Source organism: Trichosurus vulpecula, chromosome 7 (genome assembly GCF_011100635.1).
Source record: "Trichosurus vulpecula isolate mTriVul1 chromosome 7, mTriVul1.pri, whole genome shotgun sequence".
NCBI classification, from domain to species: Eukaryota; Metazoa; Chordata; class Mammalia; order Diprotodontia; family Phalangeridae; genus Trichosurus; species Trichosurus vulpecula.
Window position 1 is genome coordinate 76,134,374 of NC_050579.1, and position 22,589 is coordinate 76,156,962.

The window sequence follows — 22,589 nt, forward strand, 5'->3', positions numbered from 1 at the left end:
TTTCTTCTTCCTGAAATCTTTGGCAATTTCAATATTTTTTCCACCTTTATTTTCCTTATCACCTAATTTCTGACTCTCTCCCCTTTGATTGTAGTTTCTTTGAAGATCTCAAAGAATTTTTGCCTCTTGCCAGACTTGTTGGAATGCAACATAACCCCCACAAACACACAATGCCTTGCCCTAGTGTGGACACACTACCTCTATTCTTTAGTTTTTTGCCCCAGAACTGGAAGGATCGTTGTATTGCTGTGAAGAGCTAAATCTATCATAGTCGATCATTGCACAGTGTTGCTGTAACTGTGTACAATGTTCTCCTGGTTCTGCTCACTTCACTCAGCTTCAGTTCATGTAAGTCTTTGCAGAGTGTTCTGAAATCTGCCTGCTCATCATTTCTTATGGAGCAATAGTATTCCATTACATTCATATACCACAACTTGTTCAGCCATTCCCCAATTGATGGACATCCCCTCAATTTCCAACTCTTTGCCACCACAAAAAGAGCCGCTATAAATATTTTTGTACATGTAGGTCTTTTCCACTTTTTATGATCTCTTTGGGATACAGACACAATACAGTTGTATTGCTCAATCAAAGGGTATGCACAGTTTGGTTGCCCTTTGGACATAGTTCCAAATTGCTCTCCAGAATGGCTGGATCAGTTCACAACTCCATCAACAATGCATTAGTGTTCCAATTTTCCCACATCTTCTCCAACATTTATCATTTTCCTCTCTTGTCATATTAGACAATCTGATAGATAAGAGGTATTACTTCAGAGTTGTTTTAATTTGCATTTCTCTAATAGTGATTTAGAGCATTTTTTCATATGGCTATAGATAACTTTAATTTCTTCATCTGCAAATGGCCTCTTCATATCCTTTGACCATTTTTCAGTTGGGGGATGCCATATATTCAGAAGTCCTTTCTTGACTTATTTAATAGGCAGCAGTGACATGATAAAAGGTTGACAGGAGGAAGATAATGAAGAAACCTAGATGAGATATAAACTGCATATCAACATCTAAGTGAAAATTAATTTTCTTTGAAAAAATTTCAGAAACCAACATTTCAGAATGTTTTGAGTGTGTATCTGTATGTATGTATTTAGGAAGATGTAGTAGTAGGGTGTAGCTAAGTGGCACAAGTGTGTAGAGTGCTGGTTCTGGAGTCAGGAGGACTCATCTTTCCGAGTTCAAATCTGACATCAAACACTTAATAGCTATATGATCCTAGGCAAGTCACTTAACCCTCTTCCTCTCAGTTTCCTCATCTACAAAATGATCTAGAGAAGGAAATGGCAAACCACTCTGGTATCTCTGCCAAGAAAACCCCAAATGAGGCTAAAAAAAGATTAGGTCATGACCGAAAACAACTGAACAATAGTGGATAGAACCCTGGCTCTGGAGTCAGAGGACCTGGGTTCAGATCCTACCTCTAATGCTTACTCCCTGTAGGATATTGGGCAAATCACTTAACTTCATCTGTAAATAGAAATGGTTGTATTAGATGGCTTCTCAGGCCCTTCTAGTTCTTCCTCAGTGATCCTATCATCACATTTATCTCTTCCACTAAAATCATAACCCTATACCTCATCGTGATATGGAGTTAGTAGTCCTTGCTTCTCAAAGGCCATACTGGGGGAGTCCAAGCTCTAGTGGGTGCTGAGTTAGAAAGGCTCCCAATTTGATTCTGGTAATAGACTGTTTGAGGACCAGTCTAACTAAATGCAAAGATCGGTACCTGGTTGACCACATGGTGATGAGTTTTGTGGCCACAGTGATTCATGAAGGCTGAATATTAAGAAGGGCTTCATGCTGTTCCTCTGGAGAGGGTGCCCACAGTGAGGAACTCACCGAAAGTCCTTAATTTCCAGTATGTAGTGTATCATGTATTATATTACATAGCATATGGCGTAGTACAATATAGTGTAGTATTTATAGTGCATTGTAGAATAGTGAGTATATAGTTACATAGGTGAAATTGAAATATGCACAAAAATGTGCGTATATAAACATTGCCTGTGTGTTTATAAATACACATACTTTTCAAAAGGACATGGATTATGACTGATATGTTAATTTCATTATTATATAAAATAGGACAATTATTTTTTTGTTTTTCTTTCTGTATATAGAGAGGAGGCAAGAAGAGTGAGCTGAATATTGGGTCCCCACAATTTATCTTAGACTATTCTTACCCAGCCCTAAAAACTACCGGACTGCGTTTATGGCAAGAAAACATTCATTCAACTACAGTTGTATTTGTTATTCTGTCAGGTATTTATTAATAGACAGTTGGCTGTCATCTTTGTTAAAATGCGTCTAAGCTGACAGAATTTCATTTACATAAATGGGTGGAAAGTCCTTTTCTTACTTGTCCAACAAACTGGAGACAAAGTGCCTGCCAATGTTTTAATTTCTTTTTCATGTTCTGGTTAGAGAGTGAGAAGAATGCTTTCACTCCACAGTGTCATGAATATGATAATCTATGGAAATCATGGAAAGCAGGTACTTAAGTTAAGCACATACTGTACTACAGGAATCCCTGATGAATTCTAGTCTCTTCTGTTTAGAGAAGATGTTGTTGTCTATTAAGTGACAGACTGCCAGATGTTCATGAAGGAGCACAGTAATGTGCTCAAATCTTTAGCATCTTTTCCCCCATCCCCCACAGATGGTAACATTTACTTTTAGAATACAGAATAATGGTCCAGCTTTCTTTGAAAAAAAAAAAAACTATAGCTCCTTTTTTGTGTGTTGCATCTATCCAACCTTTTTTCATTCTCTTGAAGAGATATTTAAATATGCCAAGCCTAAAACAGTGTTATGATATAAGTAACCATCACTTAATTGATGGATTTCAATTTTTCACAAAGTGATTTCTGTTTAGTGAATCCTGCTTTCCCATTGACTTCCATTATTAAACTGGAGATTTAATCTGTTAACTAAAAATTTTGGCCCTTACATCTGATGCAAGAATGCTCTGGCATAAAAGAGACATTTTAATCATATTTTCAAAGAAATATGAGTATCCTCATAGGCAGTGAGGAAGACTTCTGCCCCTGACGTATATTAGCTGTGTGGCCAAAAAAAAAAAATCCTACTTTGTAATGATCCAGGCAACTCTCTCAAACTCTGAAGTTACTGAGAAGATGATTATCTGCATTGATGTAGGGAATTTGCACCCCAGGAGTTCCTAATACCAATGAAAATTCACCAAAATAAACATATAAATTTCTGGAAAAAAAGTTTAATAATTTTGCTAGAGTGTGATTAATATGGCTGTTCCACTCCAAACATGTCAAAAACTTTTAAAGAATCAGAGAAACAGAGAAACTAGAACAAACCACAGATATACTGCTAACTTAAACTGCTTCAGTACCATTCCCAAGGTATAATCTATAGTCCTTAAAGCCATAGCAATTCAGCTATTTTGTCATTACCAGTCTTAAAATTATCTTAACACTTTTTACCAGGATAAATTTTTTAGCTCGTTTATATTTCCTTATCATTTGATTTTTTCCTGTACTTTCCCCAGGAATCTTCACCCAGTAATATTATACCCTCAAATGAGAGAAAATCATAGTAAATCAAGCAAAGGAAGGGATAGATAAGAGAATCAGTACTGCTGTACCTGTCTTGACTGTTCTAGATTGTTATGTTGACAGATGTCCTCATTAGGAACTGTTACCATGTCCAAATGGTATTTTATAAACCCTGGCTAAGTGCTAATCATTGTCAGACATTAGCCATTAACACCTAGAGTAAAGAGAGAGAGGCACTCTAGGTAATGGCAGTTTCAGGAACAATATGGCAACAGAGGATTCTCTATTTCTGTCTCCTCAAGAAGATGCTGTTCCTTATGGTGAATTTGCACCATTGTCCAATCATTTACTAAGTTCCAAATTATATTAAATGAATTCTTGTTAAACAATGAATATAGTGGTATCACCACAGTTCTTCCTATGCTTATGGAAGAGATCATGAAATCTGTACACCTGCTTTCCCATCTAAATAATTATATTAGAATAATATGCACATGCACTGAGGGTCTCCTTAAATAAGGTATTAGTAAAGTATCGGGCACTAGGTGCCACAGTAGTTAAAAGTGTTAGGCCTGGAGGCAGGAAAACCTGAGTTCAACTATATCTTCTGGCATTTACTATCTGTGTGACCCTGGGCAAGTCTATATATCTGTTTCATTTTCTTCAGCTGGGGATCATAATAGCACCTAACTCCAAGGGCTGTTGTAAGGATCAAATGACATATTTCTAAAGTACCTGGCATGTAACAGACACTTAATAAATGCCTATTTGCTCCTTCCCTTTTTCCCTTGTGAGGGATATCCAGGACTTTGCAAGTAACATTCTACAGTAGATTCCTTTTTTGCCTTCATACTCCTTTCTCAGGTACTCAGTACCTAGTTCTTCGTTTTTCTCTCCCACCAAACCCCATACTTATACTTGGGGATTTCAATTTACATGTGGGTTCCTCAAATAGGCTTGCTTCCCAGTTCAGCAACCTTCCCGACTCCCATGATCTGAACTTTGACTCCACTACAACCACACATAGGTAAAGTCGAACCCATGATCTCATTATTACCTGCAGGTGCTCCTGTGTCACTGTCCATAATATTGATATCCCTTTATCTGATCATAACCTCCTATCCTTCCATCTCTCCCTGTGCTTCACCTGCCTTAGGCCTAGTCTCTATCTTCACCACAATTTCCAATCACGATTCCTCTCTGTTTTCACAGGCTCCGGCTCCTACTTTCCTCTCTTCAGTATCTTAACCTCCCAGTAAACCAATTCAACTTTACATTGTCCTGTGCCATTAAGTTCCTTGTCCCCCTATCCTAGCATCAACCATCGCTTTCCGAACCCCAGCTCTGGATTACTCCTGGTATCCACCTTTTTCATTCTTATAAATAAATGTGTAGCTGAAGGCAGATAGAATAAGTCCTTCTTCTTCCAGCCTCCCCTTTCTAATCCGTCATCTACTCAGCTGCCAAATTGCTATTTCTAAAGACCAGATCTAACACTATCATTGCCCAATTCAAGAAGCTCTGAGAGTCTCCCACTTGCCTCTAGGATAAAATATAAGGTCCTCTGTTTGGCTCTTAAAATCCTTCCCAGTCTGGCTGCCATCTTCCTTTCTAGGTCTGTTGTTCATCGTTCCACTCCAGGCCCTCACTTTCCAACCCAGCTGACCTGCTTGTTGCCCCCATCCATGCCTTGGCATAGACTCTTCCCTAGACCTAAAAATGTTCTCCCACGTCATCACCACCTAATAGAACCTATAGCTTCCATCAAAGCTCAACTCCTGTCACTGCCTAAAGGGAACCTATTCTGACTTCCCCATTTACTGCTGCCATCTCCTCTGAAAGTACTTTGTATTCATTTTATGTTTCTCTTTCTAGGATCTAAGATGTGTTTCTTCTTCACAATAGACTATAAGCTGCTCAAGGGCAGGTACTGTTTGATTTTTGTATCTTTAGAACCTAGCACAGTACCTAGTACATAGTAGGTAATGTAATACTTGTTTAATTGAATTAAAGCTGACATGGAGCCATTAATTACTACTCTTTAGGTCTAACCATTTATTCAATTTCAAATCCACATAACTGCACTGTTATCTAACACACATCTCTCCATATTTCTCACCTTTAAATGGTGAGAAAACAATCACACAACTAGTAAATATCTGAGTTAGATGTGAGATATCCCAAACTCTCTGATATGCCATGATGCACCTATGCGCAAACAGAAATAACTGATGAGCATTACTAGATCATAGTTGAGATAATGCAAATATAGGCAAATATATGCAGTGGGCAATTGTCCCTCTTAATGAGTCATGTTATCACCGAGTATTCTGTCCACTACACCAAAATGCTTCTCACTGTTTATCATCATCCCATGCTAGGACCCAAGTATAGGTCCCATTGCTCCTGTGAGCCTTCTCCTTTCCCCAGCATGGCTTTGAAAAGCCCTTTTAGCTGTCCTTATGTTTCACTTGTTCCTTCTCTCTTACATATTCATCACAGAGGCTCTTCAATGTGCATATTAGTCTCATAAAAATTTTGTAGATATGAAGGAGGGAAGGAAACACGCATTTATTAGTGTCTACTATGTACCAAGCATGATGCCACATTCTTTACAAATATTATCTCATTTAATCTTCTTAACAACCCTGGGTAATAAGTGATATTATTATCGCCATCTTACAGATAAGGAAACTAAGGCAGATGGGGATTCAATGATTTGCACAGGATCACACGATAAGTACCTGAAGCCAGATTTAAACTTAAATCTCCTTGACTCCAGGCCCAGCATGCCATCTAGCTGCTTACACAGGGATTGATAATGATTAATATTTTTCAATTACTTTTTGTTTTCAGTAGTAATGCTGTCTAGACTCTAAAAGGATCATTTCTTTCTTTGGCTCACTACTCCCACTTTGGACTTAAGGAAAAAATTCCAAACATAGATTTGGAATTTTTAGGTTAGGTAACTAGCTCCTGTCTGAGTTCACACAAAGTTAACAGGGCCCCCAGACCCCATAGAGGCACTCAATGCAAATCAAGTCTGGAGTAGTCTCACAGAATATACAAAAAAGGCACAGGACTCAGAGGAGCACATAAACTGATACAAAAAATATATATACTCAAAGGATTCACAGGAGCTCATAAATACATATAGAAAAAATAACTCAAATATAAATATAATATGAAGAAGAAAATGGCAAACCACTCCAGTGTTTTTGCCAGAAAAACCCCAAATAGCATCATGAAGAGTTGGAGGTGACTGAAAATGAACGAACAACAGCAAAAATATATAAAGTACTGTAAGCTCTTTTAATTGATCAGGGAGCTCATTAAATTGATATGAAACTCCTTTGATCAGCCTCCTCACCATATTTGAACAATAAAGGAATGCTGACAGATCTTTTCCATTTTTTTGTCTGTTAGCCTCCTTCTAGTTTCAGTCTCAAATACTCTTGGCCTCACCTGGCTTAATTAGACCCCATCAAACTTCCTACAAACTCATTTTTCTCTCAACTTCATTAATGATGAGCAAAAAAAAATCATACTAGTTTTCACCTGTAATATGTTTTATTTAACGATCTGTGAGAAACTTTTAATCATAGAATCATAAACTTGAATTATTATAAAGATAGAGGCAGTATAGTGTAGGATAGTGGTTTCAGACTCAAATAGAAATAGGGGCTACCAATCTGTCATCAAAGATCCCTGAAGGTTGCATATTGATTTAGTTTTAAAATGTCATCATCTATGATTTTTTTGTATTTTTATTTATTTTGTTAAATATTCCCCAGTTACTTTTTAATCTGGTCCAAGTTCAGCTTGGAAGTGTTATAGCCCATGGCCTATGTGTGTATGGTCTATGCCTCTGGTGTAATGTATACAAGGTTATCCTTGAGTCAGGAAGACCTGAGTTCAAGACCTCCTGGAACATAGGAGCTCCATGTTCATGAACAGTCACGACCTCTCAGCACCCCCAGAAAACTCTCTAAGAATATAAAGTTTAGATGAATTACTGATCACTGGGAATGAAATCACATGCCTGGACCAAAAAAGGATAAAATAAACCAAAACTATAAAATTTTCAAACCCAATAAGGATAAAGAGCTGTAATCTTGTTTTCCTATCACTGGATGGTATGATGCACTCTTTATTCATTTGTAACTTTTGAATATGCATCTGGATATAAATAAGGTATTGCCTCTGGAGAATAGTGTTTATTATATTCGTATTTGGTTGCTACATTTTCATAGCAGCTCATGGTGATGCATGAATTGCTATCAGAAAGCTCTGACCTTTTACCTCCAGTCATTAAACTTGTGTCCTATACTAAACAGGAATGAAGCAATACAGATGTGTTGTTTGGAGTAAGTCCAATAATTTAATGCCATACACAAAATACTTTAACTTAACAACTTTTGGGGAGCTATAAATAGAAAACACATTGAAAAAATGCAGTATAATCTTTAATGTATCCTTTTAAAATCAGTCTCTCAATTGAGGGATTCTTACTGAATGTTTATTATATGTCATGCATTGTGCTGGGCACTCTGAGGGGCTGCAAATATATATGTTAGAGTCCCTTGTCCATAGAAATCAATTAAGCTAGCCTCCCCCTACAGATGCTATAGGGCACAAAAACAAGGCCATTTAAATTAGAGAGGGAACACACATTCTTCCTATACCACCCTTCCCAGTTCTTCTCTGAAATTATTTGTTCTCAGATTGAATGGAAACCACTCAGCTGGAACTAGCAATCTATGTAGCCCCTACTTAACAAAAATTCCCAAGTGATTCTGAAAGGTTCTAGGGAATCTGTCTAGGTTTGAGATGTTGTGGGAATGAGAGTTATTTAAAGGGGAAAAAAAGAAAAAAGGCATCTTCTGTGAACTTTGGGAGTGATTTATAGGTTGCCTTGAATTATTCTGAATTTTGAGATAGTGGGAGATGTACTGTTATTTATTTTCCTTCTGTTGGGAAGAAGGCAATGTCTAGTTAACTAAGTGAATCCAACAGAATGTAACTCCTGGAGGACAGGGACAGTTTTCATATTTTTTTTTCTTTTTTATCCTTAGGCCTAGGTCATGGAATGAGACTCATTGACAGGCTAAGAAACAGGGCTCAAATAGGGATGGAAAACTGGAGAGGGGCGAGGTAGTGGAATGTCAGAAAAGGGATATGGGTAGAAAAGAGGATTAGGATCAGGGTCGAAATAGGGCTAGGGCTAAAGGAGTAATCAGGCAGGGTACTGGGACTAGGAGTCAATGAGGGAGAGAATGCTATGACCAAGTTTTGAGGAGGTTGAGATCTAAGGCTCAGAGAAGACGGAAGAGTTGATTTTACCATCAAAGTTGGCACCATCCAGAAAAGACCTGGCTTTGGCTCTAGTTTGCTCTAGGCTGTCATAAAGCAGAGAAGGATGACAGGATCCAAAAAGATAATAACACACTAGAGTGTCAGGCTGAATTTAATAAGATGAAATTCAGTCGAAGTTGATGTTGAATCTTATACTTTGGTACAAAAATCAACTTCACAGATATAGGAAGGGGGAGGCATGGTTAGAATACATTTGTCGGAGGGGCATGAAGAAAAAAAATCTGATTGTTTTAGTGAACTAAAGGCTCATAGAGCAGTGCGATGTGGCAACCAAAGACACCGTGATGATGGACTGCTTTAAAAAGGGCATATTTACAAGATTAGGAGGATGATAGCCCTACTATATTCTTTGGTCACATCACAACCACATTACTGCATTCAGTTCTGAAAATCAAAGTTTAAGGACACTGGGAAGCCTATTGGAGAGCAAAAAAGATGGGGAAGAACCTTGAATCCATGTCATATAAGGAACAGATGAAAAACTGGAGCCATTTTGCCTGGAGAAGAGAAGATTCAGGGTGAATAGGGGATGCGATAACTGTCTTCAAGTATTTAAAGTTCTGTAATTTAGAGTAATAATAATAATTAAAAATTGCTAACATTTATATAGCAACCACCATGTGCCACTTACTATGTTAACTGCTTTACCGATACCCCATTCGATTCTCACAACAACTCTGTGAGGTAGGTACTATTATTATCCTCATTTTACAGGTGGGGAAACTGAGGCAAACAGAGGTTAAGTGACTTGCCCAGGACCACATAGCTAGTAAGCGTCTGAGATGAGATTTGAACTCAGATCTTTCTAACTTTAGGCTGTACCCTAGCATGGAGCCCAGTGTTGAATCAGCAGTCAGTGTTAAAGTAGAACTCAGGCTTCAAGCAGAAGTCATAGCTAATATGGGGGTCAGCCTTGTCTGGTGCAGGAATCAGTTAACATGGATGTCAGTGTTGGAGTGGAGCACAGTCCTGGAAACTGAAAGGATTGAAGTAGGCGATTCGTGACATTTCTATCTCTCATCCATGAGTCAGAGAATCAGGATCAGTGTACCAATTTGTAGCAGTGATTCATGGTTTAACTGATAGCATCCTCAACACTAAACAAAAGAAAGCTTCTCTTGATTGAGTTGATGATTCATAACTGAAGTTTTGACTTCTGAGTTATTTAATCTTCATTTCTGATCTTTTTATAGTGTGATAATCATCATTATCCTTATCATCAAAGATCAAGTACTAAGTACCTACCTGTGTGTAGCAGCTTTCACTGTGCAGGTTGCCACACAATGCTAAATAAATGAACCCAAGGAACTTACCCCCTCTTGGAGTTCATCATTTAAGAGAGTTTATTATCTAGGTCACCATGCCATACACTACTCCTGTCACTAATTAGTCATTCACAAGCATTCCATAATGAGAAGAACTTCATAGATGTACAAATACTGATACAAAGGTAGGTTCTGTACCCCCTTTAAAGTTTTAAAACTTGCTTTATATAGTGAAGATGCCAGGAACTGTTAAATGAGTATTCCTTAGCAGACCAGATTCATTACAAGAATGACAATACATTATACAACACCAAGATTAAGCCATCAGCCAACAAGCAATTATTAAACGCCATGAGCCAGGTACAGGGCTAAGTTCTGGGGGGTAAAGGCAAAAAAAAATGGTCCCTTCCTCAAGACTTAATGGTGATTGAAAATTAATGTCATGGTTGATAACTATGGTAGATTTTACTTCCATATTTATACATCACAAACCATACCTAAGCATTTTGCTTTTTTAAAATGTATATCCAATATTATGTAAAAGAAGTAGTATGACCTACAAGATAGAAAGTCAGCCTTAAAGATGGGAAGGCATGGATTGAAGGACCACCTCTGATAGATACTGACTTTGTGATGCTGGGCAAGTCACACCTAGGAGCTCCCTTAACTAAGACCTTAAGTTTCAAAAGAGTTGACGGTCCGGAGTGGTGAAGGTTTTTCCTCATCAAGAATTCATTATATTAATCAAACTACAGGTCCAGGCCACTATATGATCTATATGTACATAGGTGTATGTATACCGAGGAACTGAGGACCAGAATGTTTAAGAGACTTGCCCAAGGTTATACAGTGACCAGGATTTGAACCCGATCTCTAGGTATATGAACACATATACCCATATGAATACATGTGTGTGTGTGTATATATATATTTTTTCTAGGTATATTAATACATATATCCATATGAATACATATGTATATGTATATATACACATATGTATGTATGTATGTATACATATGTATGTGTGTGTACATATACATATGTATGTGTGTGCATATGTATATATATATATATACATACATATATATACATATATACACACACACACATATCAGCCTGCTAAAGTAAAAAGACTTGTAGATGTGGAGTCAGAGGACCAGGATTCCAATCCTGATCACTGGATTGGGAAAACACTTAAGTGCTCAATTTACTCATCTGTTTAAAAAAAGTTAAAATATATTATCTCTGAGGGTCCTTCTAGTTCTAGATCTATGATCCAACGAATCTATGATGACATTTTATAATTAACATGATAGCAGCAGCTAGGAGAGTTAGGTGGTAGAGTTCTGGGCCTGGTATCAGGAAGACATCTTCTTGAGTTCAAATCCAGCCTTAGACACTTACTAGCTATGTGACTCTGGGCAAGTCACTTAACCCTGTTTGCCTCCGTTTCCTTATCTGTAAAAAATGAGCTAGAGAAGGAAATGGCAAAGCACTCCAATACCCTTGCCAAGAAAAACCCCAAATGGGGTCAAGAAGAGTCAGACATGATTCTACATACATACTATATATACTATATACATACAAATATGTATTTATATGTATATATATGCATATGTGTATGTATATGTGTATATGTGTGTATATCTATATCTATGAAGGGTGGTGATCAGGATATCCCTAATCAATTGAGTACCCTCAGCCAATAAAATTATAAAATCTAATGAGCAGATAATGCTTTCAGAATTTCTAGTGGAATATTTCTCCCTCTACTCACTGATGTGGTAGTAAAAGAGAGATTGGGAGGAGATTCTGACTATCCTCACCTACAATGGAACAAAACTACTGCCAAAGGAATGAATTTGATGATATCAGTGGGAAAAAAAAGCCTATAGTTTATTCTAGTCTGGCATGGAGACATGAGAGATAGAGAATAAATAGGAAACCCCTCACTGTACCCCACAAGGAGTTGGGGCTGAAAAGCAGGCTTCCAATGAACAATCTCTCTTCTGAAAGGTTTGTCATTTACATGATGATTTTAGGGGAGTCCAAATAAATTCCCTCTCCCACCTTGTTGTCCTCTGTTAGAAGCATTTCTAAGAGCTGGCTTCCTTGTCGCTTATTGTTGGTTGCTAGCAGTGCTGTCTCCTTGCCTTTAAATGCTCCATTCTGTGCATGTATAAGCTACTTCTTTTGAAGAATAGGATAGAGAAGAACACAAAGATGGACTATGCATGTTCTGTTTTGAGGGACAATGAATAGACCATCTGGTTGGACAGAGGTTGTGTTGAAGACCTGCTTACAAAATCAAACAAGGAAGGTTGAAACCAGTTTGGGGAAGGCCTAGAATGCTGAGTCTTTGGAGGTGTTTGTTATGTGATATTTTCAAAGTGGTAGTTTAGCAATATTAGTCTGATAGTGATAGACGAGGTAGATTGGAGATGGTAGAGACTGGACACAGAACACTTAGAAATGATCCTGCATAAATTCCTTTAGAACTAGTGACTTTATTTCCGTCATTTTCTATCTATGTAAGAAAAAATACTAGACAGAAGGGGGTTTGATTCAATATTTCTGGCCATCCTACTAACCAATCACATTAACTATATAAAGGTTGTTTCCTGTTCTACAGAATTACTTCCAAAAGAACATGAAGAAACATCTAATCTCATCATATCTGCATTGCAAAGAAATTTACAAATTCTCATTGATTTTGTCTTGCTTTCAGTGTAAAATCACACTCAGAAGTCAGATAAACTTGATCACATGTAACATGATGGACTATTGAGTTTTACTAATTAGACATCCTCTGATTGATCAAAGATTTCATATGCCACTCACTTGCCTAAACTATTCTGAACCTTTTGCTGATTTAGAAAATTACATGCATCCAACACAAATATTCTAACAACTCACCTAAAAATAAATTACTCCTTACAATCTACATAGAATCATGATTTGAAATGCAGAGTATGGAAATAAGTAGATCTTTTTCAATCTATTTTGCTACCTACTTCCTTTTCTACTTTTTTTCACTGACCTAAGTTTGATCATTAAGTATACCTTTTATGTCAATTTCCTTTCCGACACAAAAGACCTAGATACACTTTGGAGGGCCCTTATTTCTCTGTTCTACTTTCCCATCTCACATGATCTGAGAACGTTAGTACCTAGCACTCCCCTAAAGACGCGCAGGCTCATAAAGCTACAAACATGAAGAGTTGTATTTACAAGTTATGGAAAACAGGTGAGACTTGTAGAATATAATAATACCCATCAGTGAGCAATACCCATAAGATACTCATATGGTCTCAGTCATTTCCAGTATTGCCCTGGAGAGGGATCCATCAGGGGGTCTGGATGTTACTCCTCCATTTTGATTATACTTTCCATGGCTCCCAGATCTATCTGCATATTGCTTTTAACCTTTGGCCCTGACTCCAGGAGCTCTCAGCAGACATCAAGGCCTCTGCACCTTTAGTTGTTCCATATAATTGTCCTCTCAGCTTTGAGTAGATGGTGATTGTGCATCACTCTCCACTGGACATTTTTCTGCAGTCCTTTGCCACGCAGTCTTTCTCAGCCTTCATTAGATGGTAACAGATGCTTCTGTCTTACAAGGGTGTATGTAAAGTTCAAAAAGCATGCCTTCTTATCTGCATGCAAATATTTTTGAGGCTTTATTTTGTACTATATTTCTAGGCTCTGGAGTACAATTTCAAGTAAGGTTTCTTAGTAGCTAAAGAAACCTACTCCCCTTGCATTTCATTTTACAAGAAGGTTTCCCACCATAGTTTCAAATTGGCTCATGACAACCTATTAAAATTTAAATCCCCTTTCACCTAAGTACACCACCTACTTACCTGAGAAATTACTGTTGGTCTATGGACCTAGGAGGAGAACCACATTCTAGCTCCATTTTTTCCTCAATTTCCTGATTTCCTCTCAGAGGATTCAAATTATCTGAGGATACTTACTAAAATATTTAGGGGATAAAAAAGAAGGAATTACTCATTAAGGAGAGAAAGATTTGTAATTCCCAGTATATATGAATATCAGTCTTTTAGGAAAATTTTAGAAGTCAGCTTAAACTATTAATTATTGGTAAAAATAAATCTAGTTAAGAAAATAGTGTCTGCCGATAGGATTTGATTTTGTGAAATGAGCTTCAAGATATAAGAATTATAGGCTCCTTTCAATTTAACATAATCAAAATTATCCATTTTGCATTTTGTAATGCTCTCTATCTCTTGTTGTGTCATGGACATCTTTAAAGATTGGGTGACCACTTATCAGTTATGTTATAAAGGAGATCTTTTTTTAGGTCTGAGTTGGACTAAACACCTCCTTGAGTCCCTTTCAACAATGAAAATCTGTAGTTCCAAATCTTCAATGTGGCTATATACATACAAAATAATTTTGGGGAAAAAGCATAGTTGAATTCATTTTTAAAAAAACTAAAATTCTAAAAATCAGGGGTGGATAATAAATTATTTTGAGCAAAGCAATAACTTACTAAGGAAATTTGTCTTCATGGGCATCCACCACTGTCCTAGCCACAATGCTGAGCACCTAAAAGGTATTCCTTCCTGTTTGATTCTTTAGTCAGTCAATAAGTATTTATTAAGTACTCATTTTGTGTCAAGCACTATGCTAAGAAATGGGAATATAAACACAAGCGAAAAGAAAGCTGGTCCCTGCCCACAGGAAGCTTCCATTCTAACGAGAGAAGACAAAACATAAAGGGAAGCTGAAAATGGTGGGAGGGAGGTAGCACATGTACCTAGCAAAGGATGGGGGTGAAATATTGGAGAATGTCCTGTGGAGATGTCAGCAGTGAAGCCTGGAGAGGAATGAAGTCTTTAAAGCTAAGTCTGTAGTTATTTATTCCCCTATCCTTATCTCAAACTTATGTCATTTGTATAAATTCAACCAAATTTCAAACCAGGATGTCCATATCTGCAGTTGCAATCAGCATTTACACTTGTCATACTCACACAAGTATTTGGACCTTTATATAATCAGAAATACAATAAAGACAAATGCAGGCATTTTTTTCTTTGGTTCTGCTGTCAGTATGTGGGTGTATCATGTAAAATCAACTCTAACCCTCTATTAGTGGCAAGGGACTTTTATAAAATTAATAATGTGTGTTCACATATTTTAGGGAAATGATTGAATCCTTAATAGAGAGGAAGTTGGATATACTATGTTAACACTGTCACCTGTGAAAAATTTCCTTTCACAAAGGGAGTCAAGGTTTAGAAATCCTAGTCAGGTACACCTTTGACTGGCTTACCTCCTCCATTCATTTGTCAGTCTTATGCGTTTCCTCATCCAGCAAAACCTGAACTCCTCCTTATGATTTTACTTCAAGCCTACATATTCATCACAATAATTACTCTCCTTTATGAGAGATACAGTATGGTATAACAAAAGTAATGCTGGATTGATAGGTAGTCCAAAGACTTGGGTTTGGATCCCAAGTCTGCTATTTCCTATCCGTGACAAAAAGAAACCTATGTTGTGAATGGAGGGAGGAGCCAAGAGGGAATGGAGAAGCATTTGATAGCTGTGTTCAAGTTTCTGAAGGGTTGCCACATGGAAGAAAGATTAATCTCACTCTGTGTGTAACCAGATCGAGAATAGTTGAGTAGAAATCTCAAAGAGAAAATTGAAGCTTGAGGTAAGAAAGCTTTGCTATAATTTGAGTTGCCCTAAAGGGAGAATTCCTGCTCTTTGTAGGTCTTCAAGGAGAGGCTAGACAGCTACTAGTTGGGTATGTCAAACTGGGGATTCATTTTAGGGATAGGGATTAGACCAAATTGTCTACTGATATCCATTACAACTCTGGGATTCTATGATTCTGTGTGAGGTTAAGCATGATGGCCTCCAAGGTCCTTTCCATCTCTAAATCTTTGATCCTATGATCTTAACACTAAATGGCCACTGAGTTCCCTTATAAACTTGAAATTCTGCAATGCCATAATTTTATATGATGTTGGACATCACTTTGCCTCTTTTACCCTCAGTTTCCACATCTGTCAAAAAATTGAGTTTTGATCTAGATAAACTCTAGTCTTTTCTAGTTCTAAGTCTGTGATGCTATGATCCTTTTTGGGGGTAGGGGAGGCAATCTAATTTTTCAAATTGACTAGGAGAGGACTGAAAGCTTCTATCTTTTGTTTTGTATCAGCTATTAATAAGAAAATGGTAGTCTGGAACAAAATGCTGTTAGGAAAAGCCAAGTTGGTGTGGCTCCCATCAAAATGATATCAATTTGAACTGGAAGATACCAGTGCCTGTTTCTATTAGGGAACAAGAAGCCCTTTCTACTCCATAATATGCTCAATTACCTTTGGATTGATCCATGAATAAATTATAATCCAAACAGGCTTCTTCACCTTAAAGCTTTGCTGGTTTAAGGTATCATTGTTGATTCATTATATTGTCAGTTTTCTATTGGCAGTGTAATGCTTTTTACATCTGGATAGAGACAATTTTAGTGGGAGATACTGTTATCTTTAAATGAGTAGGATTTAGCTTCTATGGTGAGAACAAATTCATCAATGATGAATCCCCCGAGAAACTACTGAGACGAAAATCTCACTGCAGTTCAGGATTTGTACAGTTCATCAGTTACGAGGCAGTTTTTGATAGCCTCAAAAATTAACTTTTTCTCCCTTTGTTTAAGAAATATAGCATACATATGGAAATATGTTTGGTATGACCTCACACATATAATCAAAATCAAAATGCTTGCATTTTGCAAGGAGGACAGGGCAGGAATGAAGGAGAGGCTTTGGAATTCAAATTTTTTTAAAAAAAATTTTAAATTATTTTACTTGTATTTGGGAAATATTTAATGAAATAATTTTTTAAATTAAATATAAGATTATAGTCAAAACCCCTTGCTTTGAGTTACTACTGGCTGCAACTTTGGTTGAGAGGAAATAATGAATGGAGATTTAAAACACCTGCTGCTTCCCCTTCTACAATAGGAAATCAATTTACTACATATTCGGGCAGAGTTTTGAGCTTGATGATTTATTAATCATCACTGATTCCACACATACACAGTGAACACATATTCATCTACATTCTTTTTTGGGGGGGAAGGCTGAGTAGTAGTATGAAAATAATCTTAAAAGATGTAGGGGGATTGAGAAGTCTCTGAACCAAAAAAAGATCTTATAATTTTTAAAATGATAAGCACCCCAAATTCCTGGTGCTACATATATATATATACACATATATATGCATATATGTGTGTATATATATATATATATATATATCATGTTTTAAGCACATTTAATATAACGCGATTTGACTTTCTTGAATGAAAGACAGACAGAATTGGCCTGATGGGAGCTCTGAAGTTTTGAGAGGCTATGCTGCTTTCCATCAGCCTTTAAGATTGTCACACATGCCCCTCTACAAGTTAGGCCTCCTACTTGAAGATTTTCAAATCCCCTTTTTTGGTGATAGTTACTATTTGGATTGAACTGCTTTGTTCACCCTCCATTTGAACAAAGGATTAAAACAAAATGTTATCCCTTGGATTTATGCTACAAAGTAGATGACAGAATATTTACCAAATATACATTTGGTATAACCTTCACAGAGCTTACCTATCAGATTTCTGCTGTTTACCAAGCTACTTGTCAAGCCAAAAAAACCCTCCTTCACTGAAATGTATAAAATCAGGTGAAGTCATTAGCTTAGAAAAAACAAAAACAAAATGGAGCATTTGGACTCCAGGATTCCCTAGAACCAGCACTGATGAGGCCCAAGAGAACTGGATGCTAGTGCCAGCTCTGCCACAGACTGTTTGCCCTTGGGCAAAAGTCACAGCATCTCTCTGGACCTCATGTTCTTCATCTACAGAAGAACCAGGGACCAAGATCTATGGTAGGAGCATGCCCAGCTTTCCAATTCTCTGAGTGCAGAGCTATTCAAATAATGCTAAAACAGTATCAGGTTAGATGGATTTGTCCAAGGCTGGGACCAGTGTAAAGATTTTACTGAGCACAGTACATTTCAGCAAGAGAACAGGATTAAGGTAACCATGATGTATAAAAGAAGTGTGGTGAATTAGGAAAATTCCAAACATCCATTCATCTATCTGTCTGTCTATCTAATCTCCTGGGGATGTGTCTTTGGCACCTAATGAGGTGCTGACTGGATTCCAGGGACATTTCTTGTATACGAAATTTCTGACCTGACTAATCCAAAATGGACTCTTCCTTCCAATTAAAGGAGTCATTCAAATATATAATGGTCTGTGAGGACCTTGTTTATATTAACTAAAAGTTATCTATAGTAGATTTTATTGACTATAGTTGTAAAATGGGCCCTCCCCTCCCTCCACCCAAACATTATTCCAGGAAAACAGTAATGATAATAACTTACATTTGCACAGACTTGTAGAGCATTTTTCTCAAGAGGCACATCAGTTTAGTGGGTGGCCCAGGGTGTCATTCTGACCTGGCTATGGGACACTGGGCTAGTCACTTGATGCCTCAGTGATCCTTTATAAACTACAGAACTGCTTTGGAGGAGGGAGTTTCCTCACTGGAAGTTCCCAATGCTGATGAACAGACACAGTTTAAAAAGTCATTTCCTTAAAATAATCTATTGAGATGAGTAGTGTTATTTTACTCAATTTACAGATAAGGAACAAGACTCTGAGAGGTTAAGTCACTTGTCCATGATCCCAAAACTGGTGAATTCCAATGCTCTATCTGCTACTATAAACACCTCACTGGGGTCTAAAAGATTAACAAATAATGAAACATATTTCCCTCCTCTTTGCAGAAAGTTGGTGTGGGAGATTATTGGGGTAAAAGATTGCATAGATTTTTAGACCTGGTCACTATTTCAGTTGGCTCTATTTAACTATTTTTTCTTTATATTAAGGTTCAATTCTAGGAGTGGAGGTCAAAGGTTATAATTAAACCTTAAAGCCATCAAAAAATCTTATTAAAATAAAGTGTTTTTTTAATCTATGATATGGAGAGTGGACCTTAATTGTATACCAGTCCAGGGCCCTGATGCCATAATTTCCACTTGACACTACCTTCACCCCTTTATTCCACTGAAATACATTAACGTTCCAGGTAACAATCTTAGATATTTACGCTTGAACAAGCTCCTTCCATGACTACCAACTGTGCACTGAAATCTCAGCTGTAGCTTGGTTTGATTGTGGGCCATGGTTGAATATTAGTTTACCCACTCTATCAAGGGCTCTGGAGAACTGGAAAACTCGTTTTCCTGGGGCATTATGATGTCCGGAGAATGAAGCCTAGTGTTTTGAAACAAGTGTGATGCAGGGCAGCACTTGCCAGGTCAGAGATCAGGATGACCTTGGAGCATTGCAATGTTCCAGACCTCCATCAGCTAGATAAATGGGCTTTATTCTATGGGAGTGAGAAAATGTTTTTGCAATCTTCTAACGCAGCCCTAGCAATTCCAAGTTACCAGCAACACAAAACATTTGGAATTCAGTGGTGTCTATCAACACCCATATTTGCCATGAAAAGTGAAGAGCAAAGGTTGTAGGAAAGGGTAAGGACAGGCTGGAGAAAAATAATTATGGAATAATAAAGAAACTAAGTGCATCATTGTGTTAATTTGATACTACTTAGCATTCTTCTTTGAAGCACAGTGAATCCTTAAACCTTGTCTCTTGCTAAATGAACTTTGGAAAGCACAAAGGAAGAACCTTGAGGCTTTGTACTGTATGTATGTAATCTTGAATACTGATGCAGCCATTTGAGTCTATTTCCTGTTGTGTGTTTCTATTTTCACCATCTTTTATGCAAACTAAAAAAGTTGTTGTTTTCTGTATGCAGAAATCGATATTTTTACTGCTTTGCTTTTTAGCTATTCTGGGAAATCACAATCAACATTCATCATGATCACTAAAGGGATACATATAATGATTCAGCATGGTGTCCTTGAGAAACACAGCCACAGGCAATCCAGAATCTCATCCCATTTTTATCACCAACACACTCACTGTGTGACTTTGGGCAACTCTGAGACTCAGTTTCCTCAGATGTAAATGAAGAGATTGAATTGGATGATCATAAAGGTCCCTTCTACCACCCTAATTATGGAGTGTCCCTGGCAAGGGTTGGAGTGTTTTCATCCTCATAGATTCAAAGTGTACCCTCTGTGTCCCAACTCCTAAAACTATAGGTCATGAGTGCCTACCAGTGAATTTACCATTAATAGTCAGCTATTATACACAATTAGAAAAAAAGCAAAGGCACTCAGATAGCATGATAATAGAGTTACAAAACATTCCTTGCCATAAACGTGAGGCCCATTCTTCTACAAATACACACAATGTCCATAGGAAGAGTAGTCACGAACTTGGAGTATGATGGTAACAAAGCAACTCACAGCTCTGGTTCTACAGGTCTCCCATGTCTTTTTCTCTTATAATATCCTTGTACTTTTCTCCTATGTAAGAATTAATAACAATAATAATACCTACCCCTTGGGGTTGTTATGAGCATCAAATGAGATAACATTTGTACGAAGTGCTTAGTACAGTACCTGGCACATAGTAGGCACTAAATAAATGCTTATACCTTTCCCTCCTTCCCTTGGAAGCAGTTTTCCTTGTGGGCAGGCTGCTGCTCAGCTGGGCTCCCAGCCCATTCCTCTTTTGAAGCCATGGTTGGCTCTCTTCTCAGTTGCCTGGGGTCATAGTAATTGAAGCAGCTTCTTGATTTGAGTATTGACTCCTTCCAGGGCTAGAAGTTTTCGTATTTTTAAAAGCCTGCTAGGACATGGTGAATGTTCTTCCAGCCAGTGTCAAGCTCCTCTTCTAATTCAGAGAAAATATTTGCATTGTAAAATGCTAACAGGGCAAGGTGTCTTTGAACTTTGTTAGCATGTTAATATGCCTTTATTTTCCTCAGCTGAATTGGGGGAAGAAGTGAAACAAATCTCCCCAAGTATAAGGATCTGAATGTTTTAATAGACTCCTTTTGATCCCAGAGTACGAGACTTGGAATACTGGCCAATCCCTTTGTCATTGATTATGGGTATCCCTTCTTGATACTAAGACAAATCTAAAAGAAATAGAAATCCTATTAATGAGTGCTTTGTCCAAACACCACCAAGCAAAAGCTCTGTTGATATTTTAAATGAATAGATTGATTGTACCAGTGCCATGTATTTTATAAAATGTATAAATGTGTGATCATCATTAGTATTAAGTTAATAATGCATGAATATTGGCTGCAGGGCTTAGGGTTGTTATTGTGAGTAGAAATGAAATCTGATCCTTAGACCAGTCACCTCATGCTATATCTGAACTTATGATCAGCACCATAGATTTAGAGCTGAGAGGGCCTTAGAAGTCATTCAGTCCAACCCTGTTATTTCATAGATGAGGAAACCAATGGCACAGTAACTGTCCAGCATAGGTGATTGCATCAGTGTGGAGAACACTTGGCTTGGAAACTCATTCCATCCACACAGATCACAGATTGGCACATCACCTACCACTTAGTATCTTAGTGAGATAGCTAAGGATTTACCCATGGTCACTTAGTATGTGTAAGATATAGAACCTGAATTCAGGATGCCAAATTGCATCTCATCGTAGGTTGGGTGAAATCAAAACACACAGCCCACTTAATATGTGTGTTTCCTAATGTTTGTGTATAACTCTGTGCGTATGTAGCTGAACTCTGTGTCTGTTGTCTCTTATTAGAATGTGGGTTCCTTGAGACCAGGGACTCTTACTTTTTTCTTTATATCCTAAAGTTTAGGAGAGTACTTACAATAAATGCTATTTTGTTAATTCATTCAAATCTGTATAAAGAGCTAACATGATTTCTTGTTTGTTTGTTTCCACTTTAGAAACTGCCGAGCTTTGGGCCTTACCTTGAGCTGAGGAAAAAAATTGTGGCAGAGAACAAGATGAAACTGAAGGAGCAAAATGTAGCTTTGTCACCTCTAGAAAAATCCTACTTTGTTCCTAAGAAGCCCATTCCAAAAATCAAGGTAACAAAATTAAAGCAAATCCCCAAATAGAAAGAACTGCCTATTGTACTGTTCCAAGCATTCATTAACTTTAAATGATTTGTGTAAGCTCACAAAAAGACACATGGACATACCCTATTATTAGTCCATTCACATTGCATAATAATTACTGGTATTTATTGAACATTTTGTACTTTCCAAACTACCATCATATGCCTATAGCACAAAGTAGCTGGGCCTCATAAAAACCATAGAGTTGCAAATATGGAAGAAACCTCTAAAGTTATGTAAAACAACCTTCTACCCAAATTATGAATCTTGTCTGTATAATCCCTTAGAAGTGATCAGACAGTGTTGGGGAGCTCATTATCCCCCAAAATAGTTTAAACTAGTCA

At 37.4% G+C, this 22,589-nt stretch overlaps 1 protein-coding gene across 1 annotated transcript in view; it reads left to right on the forward strand.

Annotated features, from left to right (window-relative positions):
* The window catches only part of DPYD (dihydropyrimidine dehydrogenase), a 1,113,082-nt gene that overhangs the window by 1,070,047 nt on the left and 20,446 nt on the right, over positions 1–22,589 (forward strand). The window contains exon 21 of the mRNA XM_036769110.1: positions 22,072–22,215. Within this exon, the coding sequence (XP_036625005.1) occupies positions 22,072–22,215 (144 nt within the window). The remainder of the gene's footprint in view (positions 1–22,071; positions 22,216–22,589) is intronic.